This window comes from Typopeltis vanoorti, chromosome 10 (genome assembly GCF_054136105.1).
Source record: "Typopeltis vanoorti isolate ZY-2024b chromosome 10, IOZ_Tvanoo_1.0, whole genome shotgun sequence".
NCBI classification, from domain to species: Eukaryota; Metazoa; Arthropoda; class Arachnida; order Uropygi; family Thelyphonidae; genus Typopeltis; species Typopeltis vanoorti.
Window position 1 is genome coordinate 90,242,915 of NC_143558.1, and position 20,139 is coordinate 90,263,053.

The 20,139-nt window shown below is 34.2% G+C and overlaps 1 protein-coding gene across 1 annotated transcript in view; it reads left to right on the forward strand.

Annotated features, from left to right (window-relative positions):
* LOC150102583 (calmodulin) overlaps window positions 1–20,139 on the forward strand; it is a 96,460-nt gene that overhangs the window by 37,817 nt on the left and 38,504 nt on the right. The window contains exons 2-3 of the mRNA XM_090399405.1: window positions 5,695–5,725; window positions 9,315–9,458. Coding sequence (XP_090255531.1) covers window positions 5,695–5,725; window positions 9,315–9,458 — 175 coding nt within the window. The remainder of the gene's footprint in view (window positions 1–5,694; window positions 5,726–9,314; window positions 9,459–20,139) is intronic.

The following is a 20,139-nucleotide window of genomic DNA, read 5'->3' on the forward strand; positions in this document are numbered from 1 at the left end:
AGCATCTATGTTGAAAAAGAAAAAAAAAACAGAGAGAGAAAGCAGGTATAGTTAGAAAAACTAAAAGAAGGGCATAGTTAGGTCTTGTCTCCCAAATCTTGGGCAAATTTCTACAGCCATACTTGTTGAGGTTGGAGTGTGTTTCAAGGCTTCTGTTGATTCCAAGAAAAATCTGACTTATAACAACTTCTATGCAGTACTTTTGTTTTTTTCCAATTGATCATGTGTGCAGGAGTATGGTCTGCTAGACCCGACTTTCTATAGCGATAGAAGAGATTCTGTTCTTCCAGGAACTGGACTCAGATGAATGGATGAGAGTTGCCAATTTGACATATGGTTTAAATATTGCGTGTAGCTGATGTTTCTTAATCCCTCTAGATATCTTTTCAGATGTGCTTGAATGTATGGGAATGCGACAATTTTGCTGTAGTCCTCTGTGGTAGACATTGGGGGGGGGATTTCTGGGGAGCATTTAGTATTTTGTCTATCTTATGGGGATTATAGCCATTGGCTAAGAAGGTGTGACGTGAATGAGTTGGGCATTGTCATTGGAAGAAATCGCTCTAGCTCTGTAGGTTAGTGTTTTTAGGATACCATACTGTTGTGGTGGGTGATGGTGTGATTGTTTGTGCAAATAAAAGCAAAAACTTCCATATTTAATGTAGCATCTCTATTTATATAGTATGTGTGAGTTTTCTATAATAAGAATATGATAATGAAACATTTGGAAGATGTGTGATTAGTGTATCAATGAAGTGCAGACAGTCAGCTTCCAGTTCCATTGTGAAGTGAATTTTTGGGTGTTGGCTATTTAAATATGCTAAGAACGTATCCAATGTGTCTGGGCTATGTGGTTAAATAGTCAGCGTAGCCAAACACTAGTTTGAGAGTGGCTGTGTTGATAGCTAACTTTTCCAAATGTTCTATGCAGAAGTTGGCTAAGGGCAGGGGTGGGTATGGGGGGCCCCATTGCTGTTCCATCTAATTGTTTGTATATTTTCCCTTTCCATGTAAAATAACCTGCCTGTACTGTGAATTTAAATAGTTGAAATGATATTATATGGGGGGGGGGGGGTAAGTAATAGTTAGACTAGTGGTTCTTAACCTTGGCGGTAGTGTCCCCCGGGGGTGCTGTCAATGCTGAGGGGGCGGTAAGCATTATAATACTACTAATATAATAAAAGCAAAAAATTCCATATTTAATGTAGCATCCCTATTTATATTGTATGTTTGATAACACTGTTCTGAATTATTTTTTTAGAATTTTTACATTGAAAGTTAAGTAATTGGGCTACTTTTTTGGTTTGAATTTTCTACATTGATAATAATTAATTTGAGCTATTTTTAGCAGAATCCACTACTTTTATAAGCTTTATGTACTACTTTTTACTAATGCCTATCTGTCAACCCTGGTTTGCAGTACATCTAGCCCTTGGTATTGTGTGGTGTACTTCATTGATATTGTGTAACACTGTAGCCCATTAAAGTGAGTGAAAAAAGAAAGTGGCATCAATATTCATTGAATATTTAAAATATGGAGTTATTCTGTCTATAAATAATGAGCAGTTGCCAATGTGTGCTTAATATGTGAAAAAACTTTCTCAAATGAAGGAATGAAACCTTGAAGAATGATTGAGCTTTTAAGAACAGAGCATGCAAATAAAGGATGCGGAGTACTTTCGCGAATTAAAGACTAAATTTAAAAATTGGACTTAAAGGGTTGGTTGCAAAACAAAGTAACCAACAAGAGGAAGGGACTTGTTGCATCTTACAAACTTTCAAAATTACTTGCCAAAAGTTGAAACCACATATTGTTGGTGAATCTCTCAAGTTAGGCCATAAATGAAGTTTTAGATATGATGATTGACCCAGGTAAAAGTTATATGATGTCAATTCCTCTTAGCAATAGTTTAGTCTCAACAAGAATTGACGAAATGGCAAAGGACATTGGAAAAAAAAAAAAAACTTTGCTGTGATTTAAAACCATAGAATTTTCTTTGCAATTCGATGAGACAACTTTACGTGATGACAATGAAGCTTTAATGGCCTACGTGCGTTATATCAGTGCTTCCCAAACTGTGGCCTGCAGCCCTCTTGGGAGCCGTGAAATAATGAAAACAAATTTAAAATGTTTTAAATTTGTTTTCATGGAGTTATTAAGACATTATTCAACAGGGCAAAAATAATCTGTTCAAATGATCAAGCCCAAACCACTGAACTAAATCACATCTGTGACACTTTCTCAGCCAATGGCTACCCCCTCCAAAAAATCCAAAAAATACTTAACCCAGTTATCCACAACCCACCACCCCCTCCCCTTCACAAAAAAGATTACTCTAAATCTATCACCATTCCCTACATCCGAGGCACCTCCGAAAAAAATCAATAAAATCTTAAAAAAACAGGACTTGACCACTTGTTACAGACCACATAGAAAACTGGCATCCCTTATCTGCTCCACTAAAGACCAACCACTTCCCCTAGACCTACCTGGTGTATACCAGGTCCCTTGCAGCTGTAAATTGTCCAACTTTGGCCAAACAGGCAGGACAGCAAATATCAGAATCTCAGAACACAAGGATTACATCCGATTTCACCAGTACAGCCACTCTGGGCTTGCAGACCACGCTCTGGATACTCGCCACAGAATAAGATGGAAGAAAGCCACAGTAATACACTGCAGCAAGTTCAAGTATGAAAGACTATTCATGGAATCAGCCTCGGCTCTTAGGGAACATGCCAAACCTCAACAAATTTGGATGCATGAGACTGTCCCAAATTTGGGAAACTCTTATCAGAAGAACTTCAGCCCAAAGGCCAAGAACTACCAATATAACCTGCCAGGGGGCACCATCAGGACTTAAGGAAAACGTTAGCTTCCTAGCTTCAGTCTCATTTGCTGTTATTAGTACTTGTGTGCACGTGTCTTTGTATTAAGTTCCCAAGAAGATGGCAACGTGATGTTTGCCGAAATATCGGAAAGTATATATTAAAGTTAATTTAATTTATATTTCTAGTATACGCTGTCAATTCCTTAAATATTAGTTATACTGCTATGTTAATTATGAGGTTGGGCTGAAAAGTTCTCATCCTAACAATGAAAAAACGAATTTATAATTTCAAATTTAATTTTATTTTTCAACATAATTTCCCTTAAGACTAATACATTTATTCCTACGATGTTCCAGCGCCATTATCCTGTCCCTATAGTGGTTCTTGGTAAGATCTGCAAAATACCCTTCTACAGCTGCAATCACCTCTTGATTCAAAGAAAAATGCTGACCAGCGAGGAAAGTTTTGGTTTTGGGAAGAGATAGAAGTCAGAGGGAGCCAAATCTGGAGAATAGAATGGATGTTCCAACAATTCATAATCCAGATCCCTTAATTTTCTCGTGGGCAGGTGCATTGACCTGATGAAAGATGATTTTTTTTTCCCTTCTGCAAACCAGGTTTTTTCTCACGAATTTTTTCATCTAGTCTGGTTATAAGATCGGAATAATATTCCCCGGTTATTGTTTTACCCTTTTCAAGATAAGTAATAAACAAAATGCCTTTAGCATCCTAAAACACTGATGCCATGACCTTTCCTGCTGATGGAACCGACTTTGTCTTCTTTGGTGCCGAACAACTGGCTTCTGTCCACTTTTTATGACTGCTGTTTGGATTCTAGCATGTAAATGGTGAATCCAAGTCTCATCCATAGTAATAAATCTACGCACAAAATCAGTTTTATTCTTGTTAAAACGCTCCAAGCACTGTTCAGAGATTTTCATGTGAGTGCTTTTTTGATCTGCAAAAAATTGCAGAGCTTTTTCATTTGCAGTTCTTCATGCAAAATATGTCCTATATGTTCTTTTGAAATGCCTATAGTCTCAGCAATTTCACTCACTTTGACTCGCCGGTCATCCAATACCATATAGTGCACTTGATCAATGATTTCTGGTGTTGTTACACCTTTTGTATATCCTTTACGTGGATCATCTACAAGGCTGGTAATGCCACATTTAAACTCAGCAGCCCATTTCTTGATTGTTGAAAACGAAGGAGAAGACTGCCCATAAACTTTTATGAATTTCTTTTGAAATTAAACCTTCTTTTGCAAAGAATTGTATAACCACACGATACTCAATTTTATCCATTTCAAGGGATACAGACAATACTTTTACTTCACACGGCTGTATAAAAACAAACTACTTGGTAGAATGACTTGCAATTTCACATGGATGTTTATGACACATGTACCAACTTAGAAAAAAAAAAAAAGATGGCAACACTTTCAAGATTTATGTTCGAGGCCAAGAACTTTTCAGAACATCCTGAAACTTCTTTGCTTCTATTTTACTGTAGCAGCAGATGTTTAATCACTTTGAATGGACACCTAGTGTATGACATTAATATAGAAGAGTGCTTTGTAACATAGTTTTAATTATTCTTTGGATGTGCCATACTTTTTTTTAAAATTAAAACAGAGTTCCAGTTTTCAAATGGTAAACTGGTTAGTTGCTGTGTATTTTATCGAATGACCTGCTAATTTGATAAATGAGCATGTCCATTGGATCTTATCTCGAATTATGTTTTCCTTATTAACCCGTTAACATACAAAGACGTCTGTGACATGTCTTTTGTTTATTGCACCAAAATTGATTTTGAATTTTGGTTTCACATATAAATACAAATATAGATGCTAGACAATCTTGTGCCTATTTCCTTTCAGGCGAGAAAAGTTGCCAACAGCGTGTATCTGCTATTTCGTTTGCATTTGCACAAATTCATCATTATTTTTCAAATAATGATGAATTTGATCCAGCAAATCACCCTCGCCCAAAACATTGGCAGAAAAACGAACGCTTTCTGATTTTTAATTGGTACGTTAAGGGGGTTAATGATTTGATTAGTCATTAATTTTTCAACATAAAGGATTATTTTCTTAATTAAAGCTTGATCCCTTAATGTGTTAATGGATCAAGTTTTATTTTAAACTGACCTTTGCTTGAAGAAATACAGAAAATTAAACAGGCTGAGTTCACTTTGGCTTAATAGAAAAATTAATGCTAGAAAAAAAACATGCTCTGTTAAAAATCAAGAATATCAGAAACTTTCTTATTCTCACAAATACACAAATTTTCTTTCACATCATTAAATGATGTGAAGGAAAATATATTAGCAATACTTTTGATTGAAGAAATGCAAAGAAAAAATATATATGATAGCAAGAAATGTTTTTGCAAGGTACTACATTCTCTTAGCAATCTTCCCAGTTTTTTCTCATGAAGTTGTTCACCATAGAATGTGAGATGTATTTTTAATTCACTGTTTTAAAAGTTAATAGATGATATGTAGAACAAGTAACACATTGTTTCTTATTAGAAATTGAGGCCCACTGATATTGCAGTCAGAGGTTAATTGGAGTAGTGGATGCCACCATCTGAAGAACCTGATTTAAAAATGAAAATTCTAAAAATGAGTTTACTTAAATATTGAAGAATGTAAGTATTGCTAATCTGCAGTGGTATGGGCATTGGAATATATCAAGAAATGAAAAGTCAAGGTGTAAATAACTGATTAATTGGATCAGTCCATTTATACATTGATTAGATGCCATGTTTGTTTTCTTAGCATAACATGAGCTTTGTTTTAAGTATAATATAAATGGTTCTAATTTATATCTATTAATACATTTTTAAAACTTTTTAGGCAGACCAGTTAACTGAAGAACAGATTGCCGGTAAGCGATATTTTGATCTTTATTCTTGAAACATATATTGTGATAGAAGTTCACAACTTGATTATCATAATTATTTATGTTAGCAACTTAAAATAACAAAATTTAATATTTCATATTTTTTGAAATATTTTCCAAATGTTATCAACTTTTCTATTTTATCTTTCTTTATTTCACTTGAAAGTAAATGTCAGAAGAAACTGAGGGTGAGAGTGTATTTACTACATTAGAGGAGATAGCAAGAATGTGCTGTGCTATATATTTTGCATATTGCCTGCTTACTTGACTGTTTTCCTTCTGAATTTGGTGGTTGATTTTTAGCAGATCATCCACATTTACAGGATGTCACAATTCTTATAAAATTTTCATCTAAAACTTTGTTTCGGTGAAACAGAGTTATGATACAAAACTAAGAATGCCGGGAAATCATGTTTTAGAGGGAGTTCTTATAGTACCCATATATAAAGCAGAATAAAACGATGTGAGAATTACTGAGCAATTTCCCTACTTAGTGTTACAGATAAGATTTTTTTGCAAGCATACTTCAGAAAAGAAAGGAAAAATTGAAATCAACTGGACAATGAAATCAAACTTGGAAATAATGTGATTTAAAAATAAAATGGCAACTAGAAATGTAACAGTGTTGAATCAAAAAGATGAACTAATTAAAAAAATGAAATAGTAGCATTTATGTTGAAAGTAAGAAGAAAGAAATACGCAAAATAGAATTTTGTAATAGCATGCAATGAACTAAGAAGGAAAGAGGAAAAGTGGGAGTAGCCAAAATATTACATGAGCACTAGTTAAATATATATATCCATTCTATATATATAAAAAGATAAGCTGAAATTTGAAACGTTTTTATGTCACGTTTTTTGTCTCTTCATTGTTTTGAGCCGAGTTAAGTTTACCAGGGCTTACCAGCCCGAAACACAGTGGGTTGGGCACACCGGGGGGGGGGGGGGCTAGTATATATATATAAAGTTAATAAATAACTTTAAAAATATTGTTAAAGAATACATATTTGAAAGAATCATTCACATATAACTAAAGATTAATGGGCATTTAACAATTTCATCAGTGTTTATAGTCCTGAAGAGGGGGAAAAATTCATTTTACAGGTAATTATAAGAAATTCTGTAGTATAATAGAAGTAGCAGAAATGGTCATTATAGCTAGAGATTTAAATTTGTGATTTCTAAAAAAACAAATAGGAGATAAATTTAAGATATTACAGTGTGAATTTAAAAAAAAAAAAGAAATAAAACAGTTCCAAACTTATGGAGGAATTAATCTAGTGCAAACCCCCTTGAAAATACTTATAAAGCTTATTCAAGAAATTATAATGGGTCTCTATTAAATGACCAAGATTTTAGATCTACAGAGAAGTATTTCATTTCTCATAGATTTGCCAAAAATATATGAAAATATTGATTTTAAAATAAAAACAAATAAACAAACATCTGAATATGTGATGAATTCTAAAAACTTAGGAATACAGATTAGCTTGAAAGAACAGAAAATGAAGTAAAAGTGCAAGTCCTTAAAATTGAAGCAATTGGCAGCCCTTTCAGTATGTGTAAGGATGTTCTTTGAAATGAATTTCTAAACTTAAGGAAGTCCTATCCTTTACAAGTGCAGATGAAAAGCAAAAAACAAGAAAAATAAATAAGATGATAAACTTGAAAGAACAAGCTGGTTTCTGGCCAAATATGGGTTGCCAAGCCATGATCAGATTTTTATTTTAAAATAAGTATAGTAATTGTGATAATTTTTTAATCTAGAAAAGACATATAATAAGAAAAGGGAATGGCATAATTACATGGTGTAAATAGAACATTGTAACATTATCAATGTATAGCCTATATTTGTGAGTTAGAATTGAAAGGATGTAGATTTGTTGTAAACAAGGGTGCATGTTAACTCCACTGTTATTCATTATGTATATTAAACTTGAAATAAGATCTTAAACTGACTGCAAATTCATGTGTTAAGGCTTAAGTGCTGGGAAGAACTCGTAAAAGTGTAATGAAGCGAAACAGCACTAGGAAACGATTAAAAATAGTATTTTATGTTACAGAGACATCATCAGGAAGTACGAAATGAGAATTGTAACACACACACACACAAAGGCAGCGCAAAACTAACTGAAACACGTGGACGAAAGACTGAGAGTCTTAACTAGGTGGGCATCCTCTGTGGACACCTGTCAGTGGCCTAAGATGTAAATTGAGATCTTGAAGTATTTGCGTTTTCCATATTTTGGGAAGTTTTATGCAATCATATTTATTTAAATTAGGCTGAATTTTAAGAACAGCAGCAGATTCTAAAAACAGCTAATGGTTGCAATTCCCATAATATCAAAACAATAATCAATGATTCTCCCAGTCTATGACCTTCTCTTCAGAAGGATTTTATTAATGCTATCACCATCCCCCGTGTCTGAGGAGGAAGAGGGAGAGTGTGAGAGAGAGTTCAAATCCTGTCTAGGATGTGAATTATTTAAAGGTAAGTTAGCTTGTCTTGTATGAAAGTGGAAAGGGTGTTTTATTCTGAAAGACAGAACTAAACTGCACAGCTGCTTTGTGAAAACCTAAACAATAATATGATAAGATAGTTAATCCTAGCTAACTATGCTTAAGGTGCTTGGCCAGGATAGGCCGTTGAAGTTGACATGTTAAGAAGATATTTTAATTGAATTTTAAGATCAGGCAGGAATTAGGAAAGTGTTCAGTTGTAGAACATGGGAAGGCCTTTTTTGTCAAGTTACACACGTAACTAAATAATTCAGATATTTATAAATTAAAAGTTTAAAATATCGTGTGTCCTTTTCTACATCTGTAGTGTGTTAGAAAAGTGCTGGTTAGAATTCATGTTGAATGTTTAATGGAATGAAAACTGCACAAGAAACGAATTAAACACCTTCCATTATTGTGTCTTTGTGACAGACAAAATATTCAAAGTATTTAACTGTTTAATTCATTCCGTTTAACATGAACCTTTAATTTATTTTGTACCACACTACCCAGATTCTAGTATATGCAGTGACAAAAGCACAAGATAAATGGTTTCTCTGCTGTTGATCATGGATTTCTTTTGTGTAATGGCAGGCAGTTCAGGAACTTAATAGTGTGAAAAGTTGTAAAATAAAACAATATTTTTTTTTAAATTTTAGTTTACTGGCTCATCTTTCATGATTTTATAACTGTTTTTAAATATGCAATTTTAATTCTTATTTTCTCAATTTTATATCTTGAATGTAATATTCTGATGAAAGAAAGAGGACTTGTTCTCAATTTTGTTAGGTTAGGTTTTGTGTAAGGCTTACATTGCAGTATTATCCTACCTTTTGCAATTAAATTGCTGTAGGGTTCAAAAAAAAAAAAAAAAAAAAAAAAAAAAAAAAAAAAAAAAAAAAAAAACCTGATTATGGTTGTCATGATTAAAGTTGGCCCAGTATGCTAATATTTTAAATATGCTGTTGACAACTATTGATGTCTGAATACTTTTCAGAGTATAGTGTGCTGTGAAAAATGCAACACTGGGACTTTTTTAAAAAAAAGTAAATAGTTTTTTTATTTATTTTTTACAGAATTTAAGGAAGCATTTTCATTGTTTGATAAAGATGGAGATGGCACAATAACAACAAAAGAATTAGGCACAGTTATGAGGTCTTTGGGTCAAAATCCAACAGAAGCTGAATTACAAGATATGATAAATGAAGTAGATGCAGATGGTAAGTAGATATTTTGTATAACTTATCAGACCAATCCTTACAGAAATTAGCATAAATGAATAAGAAGTGTTTTGAATATCATAGTAAGAAATAAATATCAAAGCTAACATTAGTAGTAGTGTCATACAAAACTTAAATACAATTTAAAAAAAAAAAAAGCACAGTTTTTGCAACTTTTCCATTAAAACCATCGAGTAACAAAGTGACATAATTCCTCTTTCCTTTTAACTTGTTAAAATGTCTACAAGTAGTCAGTTGCCCAATTAATTTGATATTCATTGGAACACAAACTTTTTGCATATTTCCTTAGTTATTTCCTGATTGATATAGCAGACATGACTTACTATGATCACAGGGACAGTCACTTTTGATAACAATAACCAGCTGATAACATTAAGCAAAGGATATAAACAATTGCATCATTTATTACAATTTATTGTTATGAACATTATTTAATTTGCTATTAACAACTTTTTAAGAAACAACAACATAAGATTTATTTTAAAAACTTATCTAATGTTGTCTGCCATATGTTTGAATCAAGTAGTTCATGCATAAATTGCTGATACTCATGATGCCTTTTGAAGTTTGTTGCTATATGTTGTACACTGCTACAAAGTATTCGTAGAGCTTCTTGCATCTGGGCATTGGTTGAAAGTGCTTCTAAAATTTGTTCTTCTATACTTGTTTTAGATTCACTTTCTTCTACCAGTTTAAAGTTCTCATCAGAAGCAGCTTGACCTATTTCTGACACTGTCATTGTAGCCACCACTTCAATGTTGTTATCAATACTCGACCAATTTTCAAATTCTTCTTTTGACATACCGTCTCGGGTTTTATCAAAAAGTTCATTTGTAAAATATTCAAATTCTTTCGAAGATGGAGTTTCAGAGTTTTTAAAAATACACCTTTTTGGAAGCAGTTTCCACTGCTCTTCTCTAAGGCTTGCTTCCATGACATTGCTACCAAATGCAATGCATCAAGAATGGAAATCTGTTTTGCAGTTGCACTTGATCAAATTAGTCTTTTATTTAATCAAGTTCAGCAATTATTCTCACACAAACTTCCCTGCAATAATAAACTTTAAAATCTCTTATGATGCCTTGGTTCACATGGTTGAATTAATGATGTAGTGTTCAAAAGCAAGAATATTACTTTGATGTTCTTTAACAATAAATTGTATGTGCAGTGCAGTTGTCTACTAACAAGACAATTTTTCACTTTAACTAAAGATCCCACTTAACCAATTGTTGAAAATGGCATTAGTCATCCATGCATTTGCACTAGAACAGTAGTCAACAGGCAAACTTTCGACACCTTTAAAACGCTGATGATTTTTACTTTTTCCAGTCACCAGGAGCTCTTGTTTCTCACCTTTCATATTAGTATAGCAAAGAACTGTTATTGGTGCTTTTGAAGATTTAAATCCTTTAGTACTTTCATTTCGTGCTCAGACATTGCACGAAAATAGTTTTGTATCGCAAGTATCCTTGGGAGAATATTCAGCAATTTTTGGCTACTTGGTCTTAATCCACACATGAATTGATAAAAATCAGCACTTTTTTCTTCACCATTAATATGCTTAAGGGTCAATGCTGTATAACTGAGAGGTGACCTCCACATAGCCGTTAAAGGAATGTGTTGAACCGACCAGGGCTTCTGACCTAATGTCCAATCCTCACCTTCTCGTGGTGCACCCTGTTGGGTATCTACTTTGATACTGAACGAACGAGGATGGGCTGGCAATTTGGGATTTAGCTGACAAAATTGTATTCTTATTGGTTAAACCAAAATAAAAAATGATGGTACAACATGACATAATTTCATGCCGGCTGGGGCGTCGTCCGGTTAAACAAGGCCCCTGTTGTTTTCGCCAGGGAACCAGGGTGAACAGCGAAAAGTCAGCTACTGGAACAAATCTGAAAACAAACCCCAACTCAACATCACCAGAGTTAAAGATCGGTACTATCAACATAAAAAGCCTGAATGGCAAAGAAATGGAGCTAGCTGAGGAATTAGATAAGTACCAGATCGACATAATAGGGGTGACTGAAACAAAAAAGACCAAAACTGGTGAGATCTTTCTGAGCAATAAATACAAAATGTTATATTCAGGCAATGACAATCAAGGAAAAGGAGTAGCCATAGTATTCAACACAAAATACGAGGCTAATCTTCTTGAATGGCAGTCAGTCTCAAGTAGAGTGATGTGGGCAATATCAAAATGGGGAACTGGACAATGAGACTTATTTGTGCATATGGTTCCACAGAAGGCTCTACTAAGGTAGAAGTGGAGGAATTTTTTGAGGCTTTAGAAAAAGCAACTGACACAATGAAAAAGGAAAAGTTGGTCCTTGTTGGGGATCTAAATAGCAGAGTAGGAAATGATTGTGAGACATACAAAAATATTTTGGGAAAATTTGGAGAAAAGAGCAAAGCTAATAATAATGGCAAATATCTGTTGGATTTCTGCTCAGGACATGGACTGGTTATTACTAACACCATGTTCCAACATAAAAATGTGCACAAATTCACATGGAGAGAAGAGGCTAGGAATAAGAAAAGTCTCATTGACTATGTTATTGTTGATAGTGATGTTTTCTCCCTGGTGCAGGACACCAGAGTGTACAGAGGATTTGAAATTGGAAGTGATCACTATTTAGTCTTGAGCAGAATAAAATTGAATTTCATATTGAAAAGAATAACATGCAAGAAAGTTTTAAAGCGAATAAAAGTTGAGCAGCTCTCAGATGTGAACTGTAGACTAAAATACAGAAAGATTATTGAAAAGAAAATGAAAGAGTTTGAGAACAGGAATCAAACCTTGGAGATTCAGTGGCAAACTCTGAAGAAAACCTATTGATTCTGCCAGAGAGGCATGTGGTGAGGTTGTGTGCAAGGATAAAAAAAATCAGAACTCCCTGGTGGACAGAGGAAGTTAAAGAGGCAGTGAAGGAAAAGAAGAAAGCATATCAAAAGTTCCTGGCAAATAAGTCAGCTTTTACTCTTACAGAATACAGAGACAAATGTAAGAAAGTTAAACAGTGTGTAAAACTAGCTAAACAACAGTCATGGGAGGACTGTTGTTTAGTTAGTTTTAAAAGCCTGAATGGCAAAGAAATGGAGCTAGCTGAGGAATTAGATAAGTACCAGATCGACATAATAGGGGTGACTGAAACAAAAAAGACCAAAACTGGTGAGATCTTTCTGAGCAATAAATACAAAATGTTATATTCAGGCAATGACAATCAAGGAAAAGGAGAAGCCATAGTATTCAACACAAAATACGAGGCTAATCTTCTTAAATGGCAGTCAGTCTCAAGTAGAGTGATGTGGGCAATATCAAAATGGGGAACTGGACAATGAGACTTATTTGTGCCTATGGTTCCACAGAAGGCTCTACTAAGGTAGAAGTGGAGGAATTTTTTGAGGCTTTAGAAAAAGCAACTGACACAATGAAAAAGGAAAAGTTGGTCCTTGTTGGGGATCTAAATAGCAGAGTAGGAAATGATTGTGAGACATACAAAAATATTTTGGGAAAATTTGGAGAAAAGAGCAAAGCTAATAATAATGGCAAATATCTGTTGGATTTCTGCTCAGGACATGGACTGGTTATTACTAACACCATGTTCCAACATAAAAATGTGCACAAATTCACATGGAGAGAAGTGGCTAGGAATAAGAAAAGTCTCATTGACTATGTTATTGTTGATAGTGATGTTTTCTCCCTGGTGCAGGACACCAGAGTGTACAGAGGATTTGAAATTGGAAGTGATCACTATTTAGTCTTGAGCAGAATAAAATTGAATTTCATATTGAAAAGAATAACATGCAAGAAAGTTTTAAAGCGAATAAAAGTTGAGCAGCTCTCAGATGTGAACTGTAGACTAAAATACAGAAAGATTATTGAAAAGAAAATGAAAGAGTTTGAGAACAGGAATCAAACCTTGGAGATTCAGTGGCAAACTCTGAAGAAAACCTATTGATTCTGCCAGAGAGGCATGTGGTGAGGTTGTGTGCAAGGATAAAAAAATCAGAACTCCCTGGTGGACAGAGGAAGTTAAAGAGGTAGTGAAGGAAAAGAAGAAAGCATATCAAAAGTTCCTGGCAAATAAGTCATCTTTTACTCTTACAGAATACAGAGACAAATGTAAGAAAGCTAAACAGTGTGTAAAACTAGCTAAACAACAGTCATGGGAGGACTTTGGCAAGAATATAGAAAATAAATATCAAGAAGGTGGCAAAATATTCTGGAGGTTGTTGAAGAAGCTTAGGAATGGAGGAAAGAGTGCTGTAAAAGGAATTAGAGATGATAAAGGTGACATGAAAACAGGAGAAAAAGATATCCTTGAAGTATGGAGTAATTACTTTGAAAAACTGCTAAATGAAACAAGCAGTGATGACAGCACAGTGATAAAAAAACACTGACCAGGCATGCAGTCAGGAATACATATCCATACTTGAAGTAGAAAAAGCCATCAAAGGCTTGAAATGTGGAAAGGCAGCAGGAGTAGATGATATTCGACCAGAAATGCTGAAGTATGGTGGTATAAAAGTCTTACAGTGGCTGCACTGCATAGTTCAGAAAGCCTGGACAGAGGGACGAATTCCTGATGATTGGAGTAGAGCTCTCATAGTACCATACATATATAAAAAGGGAAATAAAACTGAATGTGAGAATTACAGAGGTATTTCCCTACTGAGTATTCCTGGCAAGATCTATGCAAGTATACTTGAGAAACGGTTGAGAAGAATTGTGGAAGAAAAGCTTGGTGAAGAACAAGCTGGATTCAGGCCAAATAGAGGCTGTCAGAATCAGATCTTCACTTTACGACAAATAGTCGAGAAAGCATGGGAATATAACAAAGATCTGTATTTAAGTTTTGTCGATTTGGAAAAGGCATATGACAAGGTGCCAAGAGAGAAGCTATTCAATACGCTGCAGTTATATGGTGTCAATGGGGCATTATATCAAGCAATACTTAGTCTTTATTTGAGTTGTAAGTCAGCAGTTAGAATTGAAGGAAGTACAGGAAGATGGTTTAATGTTAAATCTGGTGTGAGACAAGGATGTACCTTATCCCCTCTGTTATTCATTATCTATATGGATCACATTATGAAGGAAAGTGGTATTAAACCTGATATCAAAATTGGAGACGTTAATGTCAGCTCTTTGCTTTATGCAGATGATGTTATACTTCTAAATAAATCCGCTACAAGTCTGCAAGATTCTCAGACTAAATTGAATAACTGTTGTAATAGACATGGTATGAAGGTCAGCAATAAAAAGACAAAGACAATGAAAATAGGTAGATTCATTGAAAATGTCAACTGTGTTGTGAATGGAGAACCTGTGGAACAAATGAAACATTTCAGCTACTTAGGCACGATTTTTACTGAAGATGGTAAATTAAATATATAAATAGACAACAGAATCAGCAAAGCTGGTATGGTGGAAAGTCAATTGAATAAATTCATATGGAATAAGAGAGAAATTAGTCAGAACTCTAAATTAGCTGTATACAAGACAGTGTTCAAACCAGTTTTAACTTATGGATCTGAGAGCTCAGTCAGAAGTAAAACACTTGACCAAAGACTAGTGTTAAATTGTGAATGAAGCTATGTTATGTAATTTATTATTTTTCATTCACATTTAACATTGCTTATTAAATATTAATCATGGTTCATATAAATTTATTTATTATTCTTTAATTAAGAATTACTAATTAAATATTTATTCAAAACTTGACCTATTATTAGTTTATAAAATAATATGTTTAGAATTTTGTATAACTAAATATATGTGGTGTAATGTAAAATGTTAATTTATATTTAACTGTATACGTAATCAAAAAGTTAAAGAAGTAGCTTAAATATTCTGTTGTTTTATTTTGTGAAATATTTAATGTTATGTAATCACTCATGAATAATAATAGACCATACATTACATTAGCGAAATGTTTATGTGCAGTCTGTTGTCATGGCGACGCACGCGTAAACAACCACGAGTGGAGTAGAGCGTGGCGTTCGAACGTAAGGTGGGAGTGAAGGTCAGATAGAGGTAGAGAGATATATGGAGAAGAAGGAAGGTCATAGATAAGGGGGATATAGAGAAGAATTATTATTAAGAAGGAGGAGAGAGTTTTGCGGAACCCAGATTATATAATCCTCAGGGCAGAAATTTATGAGTTTAGTGTTTGGAAGTGAACCTATAAGTAGTGAAACATAAAGTTTAATGTTATAAGCGAAATCTGCTGTTGTTATGAAGAAAGGTTGATGTCGTAATCAGATAAAAGGAAACTGGACAGTCAATGCGAAAATTCTGATTAGTTCTAGTTAATCTGGATTACGATTAAATTCTATGTTGCCCTAGGAAAAGGTTATATTGATTACTTGGAGAAAAGTGAACAGGAAAAGATATTAGTACCTAATTACTGTTGTTTGGAACAGTGAAGTGCGACTTACAGTAATACAGTTTAAACTATGGAGAATATTTGTTATGTGTGTTCCGCTAATGTTATTTAAGTTAATTCATAAGTGCTCTCTCAATAATTTGATGTATTGAAGAATTTGTCTGGTAAGAGTAGTTGTATAAGTTTGTCTATTCTAGCATTAACTGTAATATATCTCCGATGCTCAAGGTCCGGGAATATATTTGCTTGGAATATAGCTTACGTAGTTTATTGCCTGCTGTGAATATAAACATTGAGCTGATAGATTTGTGAAGACTGAATTAAATGTGAAATTGTTATATTAACTTGAGATAAGAAGATTTGTGTTTTTGAGACTGTGAATAGTATATGAAAGTTAGAACATTGAATTAGCGTCAGTGACCTAAGGAGATGTGTTAAGTTAATTGTATAGTTCCATTTCAAAATAGAGTTCTTGTATTTTCTTAACCATATCATATATTAAATATTTTATTTTGTTGATCTAAATATTGTGTTTGCCTGAATTCCTTATTATTGCACCGTTCATAAACATTCGAATCTTGCGGGAACCCCAAGTAAAAATGATAATAAATGATTCGGCCTAATGAGATGACTGTTAACTTAATTTAGAACTGATCCTACTATTTATATTGACTAATCTAAGAATAAGGTGGCGCAGTATAAATATAAATTTCCCTACTTTTGGATCGGTGATCATTTCGTAATTAGTTGTATTATTCATAAAAGTGACTTGAAACTAGATAGATTTAGAACACGACAGAAGGAGTCGTCACGACACTAGAGACCGCAGATATGAGAGTCCTGAGAAAGATTAGAGGCGTGAACAGGTGGCATCAATGGCAATATCATATTAAAAATGAGGATATTAGGAAAGAACTTGACATTGTCAGCATCCAGGAATGCATTAGCAGAGCTAATCTCAGGTGGTATGGTCACTTAAATAGAATGGGAGAGGAAAGATTAGCAAAACAAGTGTTCTCTGCCAGGTTGGCAGGTAAACGACCCAGAGGAAGACCAAGATATAGGTGGATTGATACGATACAAAGTGCCTTAGACGATAGAAATATAGGATCTGATAATGTTGGAGTCTTGACAAGTAACAGACTGATTTGGAGGAAAATTGTAGATAGGAAGTTAGTAATGATGTAAATTTTTCATGTAGTTCTGTCATATCCTGTACACCCCTTGAGGGTACATGGCAGGAATTTGATGATGATGATGATGGTCTTAATCCGCACATGAATTGATAAAAATCAGCACTTTTTTCTTCACGATTAATATGCTTGTACACAATATTCTCTCGCTTTTTCCACCTGTTAAGCCATCCATCAGTTTCATTGAAATTTTCTTTGCCCTTTGTTTTTGCAAGTTCTGTTTTTTGACTCATCATTAATCGAAGCATTCTTTTCACGAACATTACTAAACTAAATTTTTAATGCTGATTCAACTTGCATATCCTTACCAGATCGGGCTGTCTTCTGATCAGTGTTCTCATTAGTAAGAACTGAAGTTTCAATGTTTGATATGTTTTTAAAATATTACACAAGAGTGGTTGTGAAATTTTTAAATGTACAACCGAACTACGCTGACTCATTAGCACTCCAAAACTCTTTACTTTTCTTGGAAAGATAAATCTTTACGTTTTTTACTTGCTTCTGTCATAATGCTAAGGACTTTTAATGAGTACCCTAGTCAAATTCACTTACTGAAAGAGCACGAAAATAAACTTAAAATCACAATTTGACTGTATTTATACCCACCTACATTTGCATGGAAGATTTAAGATTTACAGAAGATTAAGATTAAAAAAAGATTAATACATTTCAACAAATTATCTTTGTCAAATTTTCTCCTGATTAACCATAAAAGTTCTTAAATCTGAGATGCAAAAGGCTAAACATTTGAGGATTTTGATAACTTTGATTATCATCATCATCATCAAATTCCTGCCATGTACCCTCAAGGGCTGTACAGGATATGACAGTACTACATGAAAATATTACATCATTACTAACTTCCTATCTACAATTTTCCTCCAAATCAGTCTGTTACTTGTCAAGACTCCAACATTATCAGATCCTATATTTCTATCGTCTAAGGCACTTTGTACCGTATCAATCCACCTATATCTTGGTCTTCCTCTGGGTCGTTTTCCTGCCAACCTGGCAGAGAACACTTGTTTTGCTAATCTTTCCCCCTCCCATTCTATTTAAGTGACCATACCACCTGAGATTAGCTCTGCTAATGCATTCCTGGATGCTGACAATGTCAAGTTCTTTCCTAACATCCTCATTTTTAATATGATATTGCGATTGATTTCCCACCATACCAGCTTTGCTGATTCTGTTGTCTATTTCTATATTTAATTTACCATCTTCAGTAAAAATCGTGCCTACGTAGCTGAAATGTTTTACTTGTTCCACAGGTTCTCCATTCACAACGCAGTTGACATTTTCAATGATTCTGCCTATTTTCATTGTCTTTGTCTTTTTATTGCTGACCTTCATACCATATCTATTACAACAGCTATTCAATTTAGTCAGAGAATCTTGCAGACTTGTAGCGGATTTATTTAGAAGTATAACATCATCCACATAAAGCAAAGAGCTGACATTAACATCTCCAATTTTGATATCAGGTTTAATACCACATTCCTTCATAATGTGATCCATATAGATAATGAATAACAGAGGGGATAATGTACTTCCTTGTCTCACACCAGATTTAACATTAAACCATCTTCCTGTACTCCCTTCAATTCTAACTGCTGACTTACAACTCAAATAAAGACTAAGTATTGCTTGATATAATGCCCCATTGACACCATATAACTGCAGCGTATTGAATAGCTTCTCTCTTGGCACCTTGTCATATGCCTTTTCCAAATCGACAAAACTTAAATACAGATCTTTGTTATATTCCCATGCTTTCTCGACTATTTGTCGTAAAGTGAAGATCTGATCCTGACAGCCTCTATTTGGCCTGAATCCAGCTTGTTCTTCACCAAGCTTTTCTTCCACAATTCTTCTCAACCGTTTCTCAAGTATACTTGCATAGATCTTGCCAGGAATACTCAGTAGGGAAATACCTCTGTAATTCTCACATTCAGTTTTATTTCCCTTTTTATATATGGGTACTATGAGAGCTCTACTCCAATCATCAGGAATTCGTCCTTCTGTCCAGGCTTTCTGAACTATGCAGTGCAGCCACTGTAAGACTCTTATACCACCATACTTCAGCATTTCTGGTCGAATATCATCTACTCCTGCTGCCTTTCCACATTTCAAGCCTTTGATGGCTTTTTCTACTTCAAGTATGGATATGTATTCCTGACTGCATGCCTGGTCAGTGTTTTTTATCACTGTGCTGTCATCACTGCTTGTTTCATTTAGCAGTTTTTCAAAGTAATTACTCCATACTTCAAGGATATCTTTTTCTCCTGTTTTCATGTCACCTTTATCAACTCTAATTCCTTTTACAGCACTCTTTTCTCCATTTCTAATCTTCTTCAACAACCTCCAGAATATTTTGCCACCTTCTTGATATTTATTTTCTATATTCTTGCCAAAGTCCTCCCATGACTTTTGTTTAGCTAGTTTTACACACTGTTTAGCTTTCTTACATTTGTCTCTGTATTCTGTAAGCTGACTTATTTGCCAGGAACTTTTGATATGCTTTCTTCATTTCCTTCACTGCCTCTTTAACTTCCTGTGTCCACCAAGGAGTTCTGATTTTTTTTATCCTTGCACACAACCTCACCACATGCCTCTCTGGCAGAATCAATCAATGTTTTCTTCAGAGTTTGCCACTGAATCACAAAGGTTTGATTCCTGTTCTCAAACTCTTTCATTTTCTTTTCAATAAACTTTCTATATTTTAGTCTACAGTTCACATCTGAGAGCTGCTCAACTTTTATTCGCTTTAAAACTTTCTTACATGTTATTCTTTTCAATATGAAATTCAATTTTATCCTGCTCAAGACTAAATAGTGATCACTTTCAATTTCAAATCCTCTGTACACTCTGGTGTCCTGCACCAGGGAGAAAACATCACTATCAACAATAACATAGTCAATGAGACTTTTCTTATTCCTTGCCTCTTCTCTCCATGTGAATTTGTGCACATTTTTATGTTGGAACATTGTGTTAGTAATAACCAGTCCATGTCCTGAGCAGAAATTCAACAGATATTTGCCATTATTATTAGCTTTGCTCTTTTCTCCAAATTTT